This window comes from Diuraphis noxia, unplaced genomic scaffold, assembly GCF_037042655.1.
Source record: "Diuraphis noxia isolate RWA-SAM2 unplaced genomic scaffold, SU_Dnox_SAM2 contig0005, whole genome shotgun sequence".
Taxonomy (NCBI): Eukaryota; Metazoa; Arthropoda; class Insecta; order Hemiptera; family Aphididae; genus Diuraphis; species Diuraphis noxia.
In genome coordinates, this window is record NW_028301715.1 from 34,741,155 (window position 1) to 34,755,905 (window position 14,751).

The 14,751-nt window shown below is 27.0% G+C and overlaps 1 protein-coding gene and 1 pseudogene across 2 annotated transcripts; both read right to left on the reverse strand.

Annotated features, from left to right (window-relative positions):
* Positions 1-4,474: 4,474 nt before the first annotated feature.
* On the reverse strand, positions 4,475-9,682 carry LOC149055233 (uncharacterized; annotated as a pseudogene). The gene is made up of 16 exons (XR_016192113.1): positions 9,433-9,682; positions 9,106-9,293; positions 8,392-8,549; positions 8,199-8,267; positions 7,487-7,510; positions 7,337-7,378; positions 7,131-7,208; positions 6,835-6,906; positions 6,702-6,774; positions 6,554-6,627; positions 6,396-6,476; positions 6,225-6,314; positions 6,084-6,158; positions 5,904-5,971; positions 5,316-5,493; positions 4,475-4,627 (listed from the first exon to the last, which is right to left on the reverse strand). The product of XR_016192113.1 is annotated as an uncharacterized LOC149055233 (transcript).
* A 3,089-nt stretch (positions 9,683-12,771) lies between these two features.
* LOC149055234 (uncharacterized) lies at positions 12,772-13,625 on the reverse strand. Its single transcript, XM_089229526.1, has 2 exons — positions 13,593-13,625; positions 12,772-13,528 (listed from the first exon to the last, which is right to left on the reverse strand). Exons 1-2 carry the CDS (start codon positions 13,623-13,625, stop codon positions 12,773-12,775), a joined length of 789 nt encoding a protein of 262 aa, XP_089085652.1. The 3' UTR covers position 12,772.
* Positions 13,626-14,751: the final 1,126 nt, after the last annotated feature.

The following is a 14,751-nucleotide window of genomic DNA, read 5'->3' on the forward strand; positions in this document are numbered from 1 at the left end:
TAACTAAACAAAAATTGAAAAATGTCGATTACAAACACATACCTAGGTTATAATTATGAAATTATAATTATTATACGTCTGGCAAACCTGAAAAACGACGCAGCGCGTTTATATTATTCGATCTCGCGTATTTCTTAATTTCGCGCTTAGAAATAAAATATGCGTCAACGATACTTGGAACTTGGGAATATATTTTTCGTGACGTTAAATATTTATTTAAAGCCTAACATAAAATTGAAGTCTCAAAAGAATATGAAAATAAACTTACCTCAAACATCGACTCTTTTTCGGCGTTTTGGTGAAATCCGAGACGTGTATGGGTACACTCCGATACCGACGTAAGAACGATACTTAATTGAAGTCTGAAAATATTATTAATTATGAAAATAAAATTATACGGAATACAAAATATTTTTAGTTCATGTGTGCTCTAGTGCTCATTGAAATTATAATTTTAGAATCTTTAATCGACTGCCACTTCTGATTCTGAAAAGACAATTGCCACAGATTATATTATGTTACGCTAATAGGATAAATCCAAAGATATGTAATATTTCAAAAAAACTTCTATTACCAAGGAGGTCACGTTTATGAATAATGTTTATTTAAATAATTAAATGTGATACAACAATAACCAAAAAATATTTGTAATTTTAAATTTACGATATATAAAACGATCATGCTTCTTTTATGCATTACAGGTATTATATATCTAGAATAATCCGATTAATGTTTAATTTTTATCTTCCCTACCTAGTTATAATGTGTTAATTTATTTTTTTTATTCAAGACCTTATTATTTCTTCACTAGTTCACTAACCACAACAAGTTATCTACTAAAACTCGGATACCTACCGGTTCGTTTTTATTTTAATAACGTAAAGATTAATAATTATAATTACTTGTATTAATGTTTATTTATTTTACTTCGATAATTTAAAAATATTATTCCAATTTATTATTTTATGAATTTTTGATATATTGTGTTTTTTTTTTTAGAAAATAAATAATAAATGCAATTTTAATAAATTATTGAATTAGGTGCCTAAAAAAACCTAGACATAATTAATTTTTTAAGAAAAACAAAATTGTTCAATCTTATATATAAAAAAAAATGTTTTATCCTAATTAAATAACTTACCATTGTATCAGTACCTACATATTATATTATATTTTATATCATTATTGTAAATATGTTTATATGTGTAACTAATGGCCTTTATTGTCGAATTGAATATGCTCAATAAAAAAAAAATATATATATAAAATTGTTTATAAATCTGTAAAAATTTAATTTAATTTTAAATAGTTTAAGCAATATGAATTTTAAATATAATGTAAAAATAGGTAATAATATATTAATATAATATGTCAGTTGTTGGCTTATTGTATATATTTTGTATAATATTATATACCCTAATAAATACCGAACGCAATTCATTATATTAATCATTTTCTGATAATTTCTAATGTACAAAACCTTATCAACCATAAATTTTAATTTAATTGTGTTATTATTCTATGAAAATATTAACAACTATTAAAAATGCAGAATTTAATATTACAAATAAAGTAATATTGGATGGTTAAATACTACACCTTCAGTGATAAGTACATGAATATGAGAACAGTAAGTAGGTACTTAGCAGCTACACAGTTGCAATTTTTTACAAGCTATATTATTATAATATTTTTTTAGACGATTTACCATTGAAAACACACATGACACATTCAAACAAATCAAATGAAAGTTTACAAAATTTCATTGAGCTAGTAGGTGCCAATGGAAACTTAGTGTGATTAAATAACTGACTCTAATAATAAATAATAATTTTATGTTGATCTCAATGATCTCGTGTTTATATGAACTTTATGTTACAACACAGTTTTTATTCTGTTTACAGATTTTGATAATGAAGATTTTGATGATAGTATAATAAAATATCTGAAATTGATAATACTTATAACAAATACTAATAAAATAATAATAATAATAAAAAACTATGAAGATGGTGATTAATTTATATAATAAAATTAGACTTAATATTTATTTATTTGCAAAGCCATATGTAGCATAATATTATTAAACATAAGGCCATGATAATTATAGTGAGTAACATTTTTTTTACATTGTATTTCAAACAAGTATTACCTACCTATATTATTAAAATAATAATAAATTATTCAAATTCGTACATAATGTTATAGTCTTGTACTCTTGTTGTTCAAAAGCATTTGATAATTTTATAGTCAGTATCAGTTTAGAATATATTTTTTTTTAATTTGTCATATTATTTGTTACTTTGATACATAAAAATAAGGATTATTGACTTAAAGACAAGTAGTATTTTATTTTTTATTTTGTAATTATAGTAAATTATTTTTAAAGATATTGATTACATACCTACAACTATTAAATGATTAATTTTCATCCTTATATATTATATTACCTGTACAATTATAAATTATAACACAACAATTTTAATCAAATTTCAAAAAAACTAACAGTTAATAATATTTTATTATTCATCAATAATTTAAAGTTCAATACTGCCATATTTTGGTATATCTGAAAATCAATTTCTGTATGCAATACAGCCACATATCAAAATATGACAGTCTTTGCTTGATTTACTTAAAAAATTGTAAAAGTCCATAATAAGTCTGACTTTTTGGGTTCAAGGGAATATTTTATTATATTTGAAAAAGTCACAATATAAAGTATGTTTAAAAAGCTTATTGTAGTTTTTAGTTTCAAATGCATAGGTGAAGAACTCTTTGCAAACATCACCATTGTAAAAGTGTACGAACGTGTACCTCAATTATTTTATAATATTAAGCTGCAAAAGAATTGGTATTATAACAAACTTACCTTAAATATCAATTATTTTGAGCTTTGTTAGAGTCCGCGACGTGTATGCACTCCGACGTTGAAATGGAAACGCATCAGATACTGCTGAATTCAAGTCTAAAAATATTGTGATTTATGAAAAAAAAGATTAAACGGAAAACAGGATGTTTTTCGTTCATGTCTACTTTGCTACCTAATTGAAATGTTAGAATCTTTAATAGACTGCGTCCTCCGCAACGACTTTGACAATCGCCATGGATTATATTGTACTAAATCAATAAGAGAAATCCATAGATACCTAGGTATATATTATAATACTACTTTTATATCAACGATGACACGATGTCCTTGTATACAATCTGTTCATTGCAGGGCATCGGGTAATAATGAAATGAGATAACTATACCGAAATAATTCATAACTTTAAATTAAAATTATGTATAACAAAATAAAGTAGGTACCTTGGTATTATTTTAATTATTTTTTTAAAATTTATTTATTTGATTATCGATTAAGAATATTTAAGATGGTGTTTAAATGTTAGAAGCACATACATATTTTTACTAAAATATATTTTTTTATGAACTATTAAATAAAAATGTTGATTTAAATAAATGTGATTACTGCTTTTTTAAGTTAAAATTAAGTTATACAGTGTACCCATTAATTGTCCGTACCGACCATGTCGGGCGACAGCTAGTTTGTAAAATTCCAAGTCAAAAGTTTTCTTCGAATCCGAAACTAATACCTAATTAATTACAAATTTGTTATTTATTATAATAAATTAATTATCTACGGCAAAAGCCACCAATATGCCAATCATGTGCCACCACAATCTAATTAAACACATCTTCGTAGGCTCGTAGCATAATAATATAATTGTTAATCATAAGGTCATGACAATTATAATAAGTAGGGCTAGGGTTTTAAAGCAAATACTTCTTTTTTAATATAGGTACGAGATAGAAATTTAATTTTTATATATATAAATTAGATTCACGTCATTCTTATTCCAAATTAACCAATTTATTTTGGCTTTTTTTTGTTTCTTTCAGTTATTTTAGATGTCGAATTTGTACATTATGTTTATTATAGTAATAAAAAAATTTTGATTTAAGTGATAAGAAAATCAGGAATACGCTTGCGGAGTAAATGAATTTTGCATGATTTTTCATAAGTATAAAAATTTCATGTCAGACATGTCTGTTGCAATAGTCAGTTTCACTACTGAAATCTTGCCAAATATAATAGGGTAGTGAATTCTTTTAGATTCTGAACGGAATGATGAATGTATTGATTTTACAATAACCCTAGTAGCACCAGGTGTCCTTAAGGATTCTTTACGGAGTCCTCGTCAGGTAAGTAGGGACTCCCTATGGATTCCCATGACTGTCCCCATAATCTTTGAATGCTTGCCACAAGGATACCAATTCGGGAGTCCTTCATGGGATAGCTGTAGGACTCCTACGACGGATAAGAATTCTTAAAAAGAAGCATGTATATATGTTGATATTATAATAGCAATATTAAAATTTATTATTAATAACAAATACAATACTAAAAAAATTAGTAAAAATATTTTATTTTATTTTAATATGCATTACAATGCATTACAGAGTTGATAATTAATAATAAGAAGCATTGTAAGTATTTAGTAACAATTTTGTTTTTACTCTAATTTTTTTTTTAATCTTTCTTTTGAGTGCCATAAGAAGCTTGTTATTTGTGTGTTAATTGCATCAGGGGTAGTGGATGGAAACCTTTTTTGAACGGTATCTGTAAAATATAGTTATTAGGTACAATATGTATAAATATTTCAAGTTAATAATTTATTTATTTATTAATAATAAATATTGAATACAACCATGACATACAATCCATCTCATGATATATTATTAAGACTATAATTTATATATAACACTTCTACAGAGACCGGGTGGTGTGATACATTTATAAAAAATGCATGATTCATCATTTAAAATATGTTTAATTTTATTTACTTTTCAACTCCAAAAATATCTCTTAAATAACTGGGATTTAAAAGTTAGTGGTACCTGGTGACTGATACCACTGAAAACATGTTTTAAATTATATAGAGTACCTACCTAATATTAATTATGTGTAAATTATCTATGCTGTACTAATTAAACCCGCATTTCAAAAAACCTACATACATTTTGTAAAAAAATTTTAAGTTAATAATTCTTTTCAACTTTTTACAAAAATATATAAGATTAACATCTACATCTACATATATATATTTTAAATTAATAAGTGTTATATTTTAAAATACAATTAAACAAAAAAAAAAAAATTTGATTGTTTACACACAGATGATAATAGCATTATATCAATAATATTAAATTCTTGTGTGACACACTATAAAACATTGTTTAAATTATAAAAAATATTGTCGATAATATATGCCGACTAGAGATTAAGTATTATAACCAACATTACTTGCCTAAAATACATTGATATAGGTATAGTTTCACAAAGCCAATTTTCTTTTTATCCGCTTTATTTCTTTTTTTTCCAGTGAAATTAATTTCACAGCCCAACTCATCTGTTATAGTATGTTCTAAAATTCTCCTCAACAGTACTGTGTAATATTGCCCGCCATAGTTTTTATATTGAGTACACTGAATATAAAATAAAAACCATGTTATACAATATTATTAGGATCAATCAAACTTTTATTATTTAAGCTATAATGTTTGTTTATAAAAAATCTAGCTTTTTCTTTATCAAACAAAATAAGCCAATCGGAGAAGATAGATAATATAATATTAAAGTGTTATTTACAAATACAAGTTTTGGTCAAAAATTTATTAATTATCTGGGTCCTGTCATATTTAACTCAGTACAGTATTAATATAGAGTATTTTTTTGTTTTTTGTTATACAGTGTTGGTTATATTTTATTTTTTTATTTATTTTTTGTTATGTTATTCAAATTAAAATACTAAAAAATGATGTTTACTGTTACTCCCTACTCTACCACAAGCTTAGCTTAAAGGTGTAGGTAATTTTTTTTTTTTATTTCTAAATACTTTGTAAAATTTGTTGTCAAGTTTGCTAATTATGTTAGCTTGGCCCCGCAAAAGTGCTTGAAAATATTCTGGAGAATGAAAATCAAAGCACAATTAATATTGATCAAATTAATTTAATTATAAATTACTAAATAAAATTAACTATAAATTAAAAAAAATACAAATGTTAGATGTACATACTAGTGGTTTGATCAATGTGTTTAGTTGAAGTCCCTTCTGTCTTATGGTGGTTTTGAACAATTTGTGATTCATGTTCTAAATTATAAAGACTATAATACATTTGGGTTTCTAAAATAAAATTAAAAAGTCCTATAATTTTACCAGCTTCTCCACCACTGAGAATGTTACATTGAGTTGATGAAGGAAGTTTTTTAAATACTGGTGATTGATAAAACATCTCAGGACTTACACCTAATTGACAATAAAGTAATGGCATTAAAATTGAATGTAACAATTTCACATTTTATAATCAATTATTATATTATAATTTACTATGTTGGTCATCACTATCCTCCTTGTCTGAAGCTACATCATTTTTATAAGGACTGACAATATAATTACTAATCCTTGGTCCTAGAACATAACATTAAAATATTAATTATCACTACCAAGTATATTTTTCATAAAAGTATTCATAAATATGAATTTACCAAAGTTGTTATCATTGAAACAATTTGGAGAGCTTGATGAGTGTCTGCCATGAGTTAGAGAAGAATATTGGGCGTTAATAAGACCTGAATATGAAAAAAAATATAATAAAATAATTTTTTAAAGAATTTATGTGTTAAATGTGTTACCAAGACCAGATCATCAGCATCTTTTAGTATTCTAGTGGGAGATTTAGCTTTTTGATTGAACATCAGTTCTGTATCTAGAATAATTTAATGCAAAAATTATAATAAATGCCTAAAAAACATATTTTTAAATTTACCTTGACTATCATCAGCATATTTAAGAAATCCGGTGGGAGATTTAGTTTTTTGATTGAAAATCGGTTCTGAATCTAGAAAAATATAATGCATAAATTACAATTAATACCTATATTTTAGGGAAACTTACAAGTTATTAAAGTTATTATAATGACTTTTATTATTTTTAATTAAGAATTTAGTATGCGATTCATATTTTTGAAATTCAGAAGTATATTTAATGGAAATAAAATCTGAACCTATTATAATGTTTAAAAATTATTATGTTATCTAAATCTCATCCAATATTTTAATTTACCGAAACAATCAACATTTTTCTTAAATAATTTCTTTTTTGATTTCACTTCTGTAGAGCAAATCTGGTCAAAAGAAGATACTAAAAATCATAGTTATTTAATTAAAATAATGTAAATTAAACTGTATAATAATAAAATAATAATACATCAAACAAAATGATGTATAATTTACAAATAATTGTAATCAAAAAGTTTAAAAAATACTTGCCTTCATTAGAAGTTATTTCAGTAAACAGTTTTCTTTTATGACCTAGGTAATACAAATTGTTATTATATATTATATAACAAATAAACAACACTAAATAAAACATAGGTATACTTAATTATTTATAAAAAGTTATTCAATCTAATCAAATACCTGAATTCTGTGGTTTCTGTTTTTGGTACTTGTTTGTTATCGCCCCGCCAGTACACCGTATAAAATTTATCGCCCCGCCACTCTTGTTTGTTATCGCCCCTCCATAAATAAAAAAAAATATTTCAATGTATAATATTATGTTATTTTATTTTAATAGTTTTAAATATATAAATGTATAGTATAAAATTTAAATTCAAAAATGTATAAAATATAAAATATGTAGAAAAATGTAGAAAATATATTATGAATATATAGTTATAATGGAGGCCAGAATTCGGAAATATCTTTGAGGATAGTTTCAAATGCGTATTGTTTTCCGAGACGTGTTCTCCACATAAACTCTGCCAAATATGATTCTAGAAAATTTCTGTTAGTCCCACGACGATTTTTATTGCCCCATTTAGCAGAACCCCACAACCTCTCAATATGTTGGGTGTGAGCCCCTGTGTCCGGATCGACAAAATTATACGTGTGGTTTACAGTATTATGTTTGAATCCCACTTGTTGCAAATTATTGTAACGAACTAATCGAAAATTATCATAAAAATGATAAAATTTAGTTTTCTCATTTTCTAAAATATATCACAAACGATTAGCAATAGCGATAAATTGTATGCGATGTACTGGAGGGGCGATAACAAACAAGAGTGGCGGGGCAATAAATTTTATTCGGTGTATTGGCGGGGCGATAACAAACAAGTACCCTGTTTTTCATGGCATATAGGATATGGTGGTATATTTGTAGGAGATGACGATAATTGTTTTATTTTTGGTCTTTTTACTATAAATTTAAAATGGTATTAAAAAAAAAGTACCTATTTTTAAACGATGGTGAACATAAACATTTAACAAAATTGAATAAACATTCACAACTGCTCAAATGTCTTGACAAATGTAGCATGTACATAGACTATTATGAGGTGGACCATATTTTTGTCTCGTTTTTTTAGCTCTGATTTTCCGTGTTTTTTTTTTTTAGTATATTCTGCATCTGATGTTGTAATGGAAGAAAAATTATACTGTAAAATTTGATTCAGTTTTTCTATTCCTCTCTCATAAGTAACTGCAAATTGAAATAGCCAAACACTTTTAACTAAATTATAAAAATATACAATTACAATATCATAATAAAAATGAATTAAAAGTTTTAACTATTGGCAAATGGCTGTACATTTAAAGGTTATTTTTATAGAACAAATTTTTTTTTGGAGGACTTAATTATATTAAATTTTTGAAATTTGCGGTTGTGTGTGTTTTTATGCATACCCACCAATGATATAGTTAAAGTATAGGGAGCAAGTTTGTGTATGACGTACTGCCGTCTCCAGTTGCTTTTTTGAAGCAATTGCCTCAGGGAAAATACGGGTGGGTGGGTGGGTTAGTAGGTGTTTAACTGGGCACTAGTTTGATCATACATTTTAAATATCATATAAATGTATACTATTTGTTAAAGTATCAATTGAGTGCAAAAAATGTGTGTGGAACTGTGGAGTATGTGTATCAAAAGTGGGTGGGTGGTTAAATTGTATAGTTTGCATCAAGTCTGAAAAATGTTTTGCACGCCACTGGTAGGTACCTATTAAGTACTTATTACTTGAATAAATTTAAATTTTACAAACCACTTGATCCCAAAATGTTTATAACATCAACAAGAGGATCAATCATATGACGGACAGCTAACTTCATTATTTCCTTTTCCTTCTCAATATGGCGAGGATATTTACATTTTAATTCACCATTAACTCTTCCTACCCACTTTCTTGGTAAAAGTTGAACACCATCACTGAATTCGGCAATGAAATAAATTCTAGAATGTGCAATAATAGGTATTGTATAATATTATTTGAAATTAATATCAAGATTAATCGAGTACAACTGAATACAGACTAAAGCTATCGCTAGTGGGTGGGTCAACTTACAGTGAACAGACTATAGTGACTACTTACCTTGTTTTATCCAACAACTCCATAATGGTCCGTTGAAATGTCAAACGTTAATTTAGTTATTATATTATAATATACTAATTGGTTATAGGTAACTACTAAGTATAATAAAACCTTTTAAATTACAATATAAATTAACAATTATTCATCAAACGCTGCGTCACTCACTCACAATTTATTTAAACACGAGTTAAAAAACGCAATATGCGAGGTCGGAGGTGTAAGAACACTAAGAACAATTTCAAGAAATATAATAATTTATATCGTTATTTGGAAAAATCCATGGAAATATAAAATTAAATTATAACTTACCAAACATTAGTAAATAAAAGACAATGCTATCGATCTATTAATAACCATGAATTCAAAAAGTACACTGTTATCAGTTGTTATCAAAATCGGGAAAACTGTACCAGTCCAGGGGTAGGCGGCGGGCTGATAATAAAGAATCAACCACTGCAGGTCCGCAGTAGGGGCACAGAATATAACAATCGGAATGGACACTGATAAAAATTTATACAGGCAGCATAGGACGAAGGCTTGAGTCAGTCCATAGAGTAATATTACTCTATGAGTCAGTCACTGCAGGTCCGCAGTAGGGCCAGTTCATTTAACAGTTTGACCATTTATATACGAAAAATAAATATGGCACACTTTTATACGATACAATTTGCTATTTTAATTTAACTTCATTAAAATACTAAAATAATGAGTTAACTCTTCACCGGATACCCCTAATACTAGTATTGGAATATAGTAGCATTAAAAATACTTTTAAAATACTAGTATAAAAATGCCCTCTACGACTGCTCACTAAGTATTTGAATACAAATACAAATATTTATTTATTTTTTAAATTTTTAGGTAGGTACCTATTTTATGTTACTACTTACCATAGATTTAAAAAAATAAAAAAAAAATAACATGTCCGACTATTTAGATGTAAATATATGTTCAGGTATTTCATTCATATTGATACAATTAAATAACAAAAATAAATAAAAAGTGGTATTAACTACTAATATAGAATTATTTAAAAAAATTCCAATACAGAACCCATATACCATTGGATGTAGCACTTTTAAAATTTTAAATCTTAAAATTACTTACTTTTTCTATACAAATTGTTTTCTGTTTTTAATCTCATTTAAAACTTACAGATTAAGCCAATTTAATATTATTTCAATGAAAACAATATTATTTTAATTGATGTCAAATTGTTGTGAAAAACAATTAATAAAATTAACTTTGTGGCATATTTTAAATACAAGAAATTTATACATGCCTCTACTGCGGACCTGCAGTGGTTCAGTGGTTGATTCTCTATTATCAGCCCGTCGCCGAGAAGTGTCCCGTCCTACCAGGCCTACGACACTCTCCCAAATCCCAATGTTAATTGAAAAAAGTGGGGACATGGCCTTGAGCTCATGGGTACTGCCATTTTGTTAGTTATGAGAATCAGCTGACGGCTCATATCAGATATTTCAATAATTGATAGTTGATACTTGATACCATTATGATAACACAGAAATTTTATTAATTCCATAATTTATTATTTATTATTATGCTTTAATAAATTATATTATATCGTCAAACATGTTTTTTTTCATTTTTGTGCCTGTGTGCAATGTTTTATAATAATATAATATTATAGTAATGGAACAAAACGATGCAGCACACGTCATAACCATGATTGTTTTAATTATTATTTATAATTATAATTACTAACAATAATTAAAACAAAAAAAATTACTGAACGTGTTTAGCGAAAAATTATAAGTTAAATGTTGTAGTAAAGCCATAGCCCGTAAGCCGTTTAGTCAAAAACGTAAACAAACAACAAACCGTTTATCTCAAAAAAAAATCGTTCATAACAACACTTCTAAACCACCAGGTAATCATTTACAACTTCAACACTAAACCACCAGAGATCGACCACCAAGCAGGTGGGGATTGCAGAGTGTCGCTTCTATATTGTTCTGTGGTCCTACTCCTGGTAGGGGCATGTATCTGGGAAAATATGAAATTTTAATGTTTTCATTTTTGGTAGCACTGAATTTTCTATGATACCACGTTTTATTGTTATCTCAATTAAGTTAACGTATTTTTTTTGTTTGTCTTTTGACTAGTGACGACCTGATTGATGTTAATTTTTATAATCATCTGTATTTATATTATTTTTTATGTTTCATGAATGAAATATTAGTTACTCAAAAATATATATACTTTTTTTAATCTGTTATTTGTATAAGTTATAACTTAAGTTTTTTTCTGTAATTGTTATTTGATCAAAAAATTTGAAAATAAATAAAGTATTAAAGTTACAAAAAAAATCATGTTTATTTTTGTATTACCCTATAAGTTCAAAAATAGTTATATATCAATGAAACGTCTGTGCCTTCGTCCTATGCTGCCTGTATAAATTTTTATCAGTGTCCATTCCGATTGTTATATTCTGTGACCCGTCCCTCAAGGCTTATAGATTATAGAGGTTGCCTCATAGTCATGTAAATATTTTAGATTCCCCGCAGCGCCCATAGTGACCGTGAAGTCACCCCCCGTCGTACACATTTTGAGGCGGCGCATTGATTATGACAAGTTTTTTGCATTTTGTACTCTATATTATTACTAAAAACAAATTTATTACTACAAACAGGGGCGCATTTTCGCCCGGGACAACATATTTTGCCGCCCCTACCCCTTCAAAAAAAAAAAAAATAATAATATGATTATATAGTTGTTATACCTACAAATTAATCAGACATCATTCAAAATTTTTTTTTAGTTTCATTTTTTTTATATTGTCATTTTCAATATTTAGGATTTCCATTACATTTAATCTTTTTATTTATTATGAATAAAACATATTATCATTAATTATATTTTCTGTCAGGTGGATGAACCATTATAACCAAAAGTTGTAGTTTCTAAATGAATTAGAAAATACAATTTTTTATAACATTTTATGATTACCTAAAATTGTTAAGATTACACTTAACACCATTCTTATGAATGATTTTTGTTCATTATGAATAGTATCAAGAAATTAAACTACTAAATATACCTAGTTTAAGGGCCGTTCTTACAATGTCCGGTTAAGTGTCGGTTTAGACTAACCGGTAGAATTCTATCGGTTAACTCATGATAAATTCTTCCGGTTAGTGTTATCAGGCACTAACCGAGCATTGTAAGAATGGCCCTAAGTAATTTAAAATTATATGTATATTTTTTTTTGCAGATTGTAGGAACTAAAATCAATTGAACTATACAAATAGGATATTTTTTATGGTTTATTATAAAACTATTATACAAAAATACAAAATACATAATAATATTGTCACAATTAAGTCATCAGTCTTTTTAGTTTTTGGAGCTTGTAAAGTTGAGATTTTGCTTTCCTTTTTTTTAATAATTTGCTGGAATGCTCATTCAAATATTTCATCTGGATGAGTACTCTTTGCTTAATATAAGTCTGCACAACAGGATTATATGTTTTTGCAATTTCCATCCGAGATAAAATTTTTTTTGTTAGTTTCTTGACAACTCCTGGCCCTTTAGGAATTTTTTGCCTTGTAATTTTTCTATAAAGCTTTTCAACCCTAAACATTTTAATTTTGAAATCATTAGTAGGTATTATTAAACCACCATAGGACAAACGATTTATCCATGATGGTACTGAGTAATCATGTCCATGGGTTTTTTGGATGGAATTGATAGTTGTTGTGGTTGAACCAAGTTCTGGAAATTGCAATTTGTACTTTTTGGCAACCCAACCTGTTAGGTATTTAGTCGCATCCAGTTCCAAATCATATTGAATTTCATCACTATCTTTTGAAGATCCATTTTCACTTGTATCTGTTAAACTTTCAGCATCTTCTGTATTTTCTTTTACATTATTTATTTTTACATTGAGTTGCTTCAAAGTTTTGGCTAGTATAAACTCTTCATCATTATTATCAGCAGTGTTTGACTGATTTGAAACTATGCCAGGATTTTTTCCCAATATTATTAAACGTATTCTAAACAATGCGTTTAAAGGAGATGGGTGGTCATTAGGATAGCCTTTTGGAAAATCTGGAGGCCAATTTTTCCAATACACCTCACTTTTAAAAATGTATCATACATTTTATCGAGTAGTAGATTTTGTTCTTCTATATTCTTACCATATGGTTGTTTATATGGTGTATGGTTATCATTTGGATGAGATACATTTACTAGGTCAAACCAATTATTAACTAATTCAATAAAATTAGCTACAATTCATCTTGAATTGAGACATTGCAGAAGTGCCGTTGAGGACCTTCACAAGTTAAATGATCAGTAGACAGTTTGTGACAAATACTCAGCTCAGTGGATGTTGTATTGATTAAAGATTCAAGTGGTTTTTTATTTATAATTTGATCATTATACTCAAATCCAGTATCTAACGACCAGTTTCTTATAAGTTTTAAAATGTGTGGTGCATCAGGTACATATATTATTTCTCTTCCATTCGGAATAGAAAATACAGGATTTTCATAAGAAATACCCAAGGCTCTCCACAAACCAACATTACCTCCACCACAGTCACTTACACTTACACAGCATATTATTTTAAAACCAATTTGATCAAGCTTTTCAATAATATTAAAAAGAATCTCTTTAGTCATTTTTTTATCAAAGTCTATGTGAATAGGTTGTTTCCATGGTGATGCCACACCTCTTGCCATAATCACTTGCATTTGAGAATGAGGACCCACAACTTCATCTCGAAGAACATCATATTCCATGGTAGTTGAAATTTTAACTTCGTCAAACATTAAAACAGTTAATTTATGATTGTCTTGCAAGCCATCTCCATTCAATTTCATTATATTAAGAACATCTTCAAGAACTCCATTTCTCATATTAATACTTTTGGCCCATCGTTGAAGAGATGACAATCCTATAAAAATAAAATATTTATTAAAATTTGTAATAAATCATTTTTTTCTTTTAATTATAACTATTCAAAATGTGTAAAGATGTGGATTATAAATTATTTAAAGATATTTGTGAAAAAAAATATTAATTATCAATTATTTACCAGGCAGTGGATATTTCAGTTCATCCTTGACATAAACATAGGCACGTTTACTAAAATATCTAAGAGAAAATGCCTTTGAAATTTCATCTCTTGACTAGTGAACGCGTGTTTTTTTCTTCATAATCAAGTCCAACTGATTTTTGGAGAATATTGATGACAAATATTATCTGGCTTGTATATCAATGTCTCGAGTTTTATTTTTTGATAATAATTGTATTCGTCTTGCATTATTTTTTTCTGTATTTTTTAAAATTAAA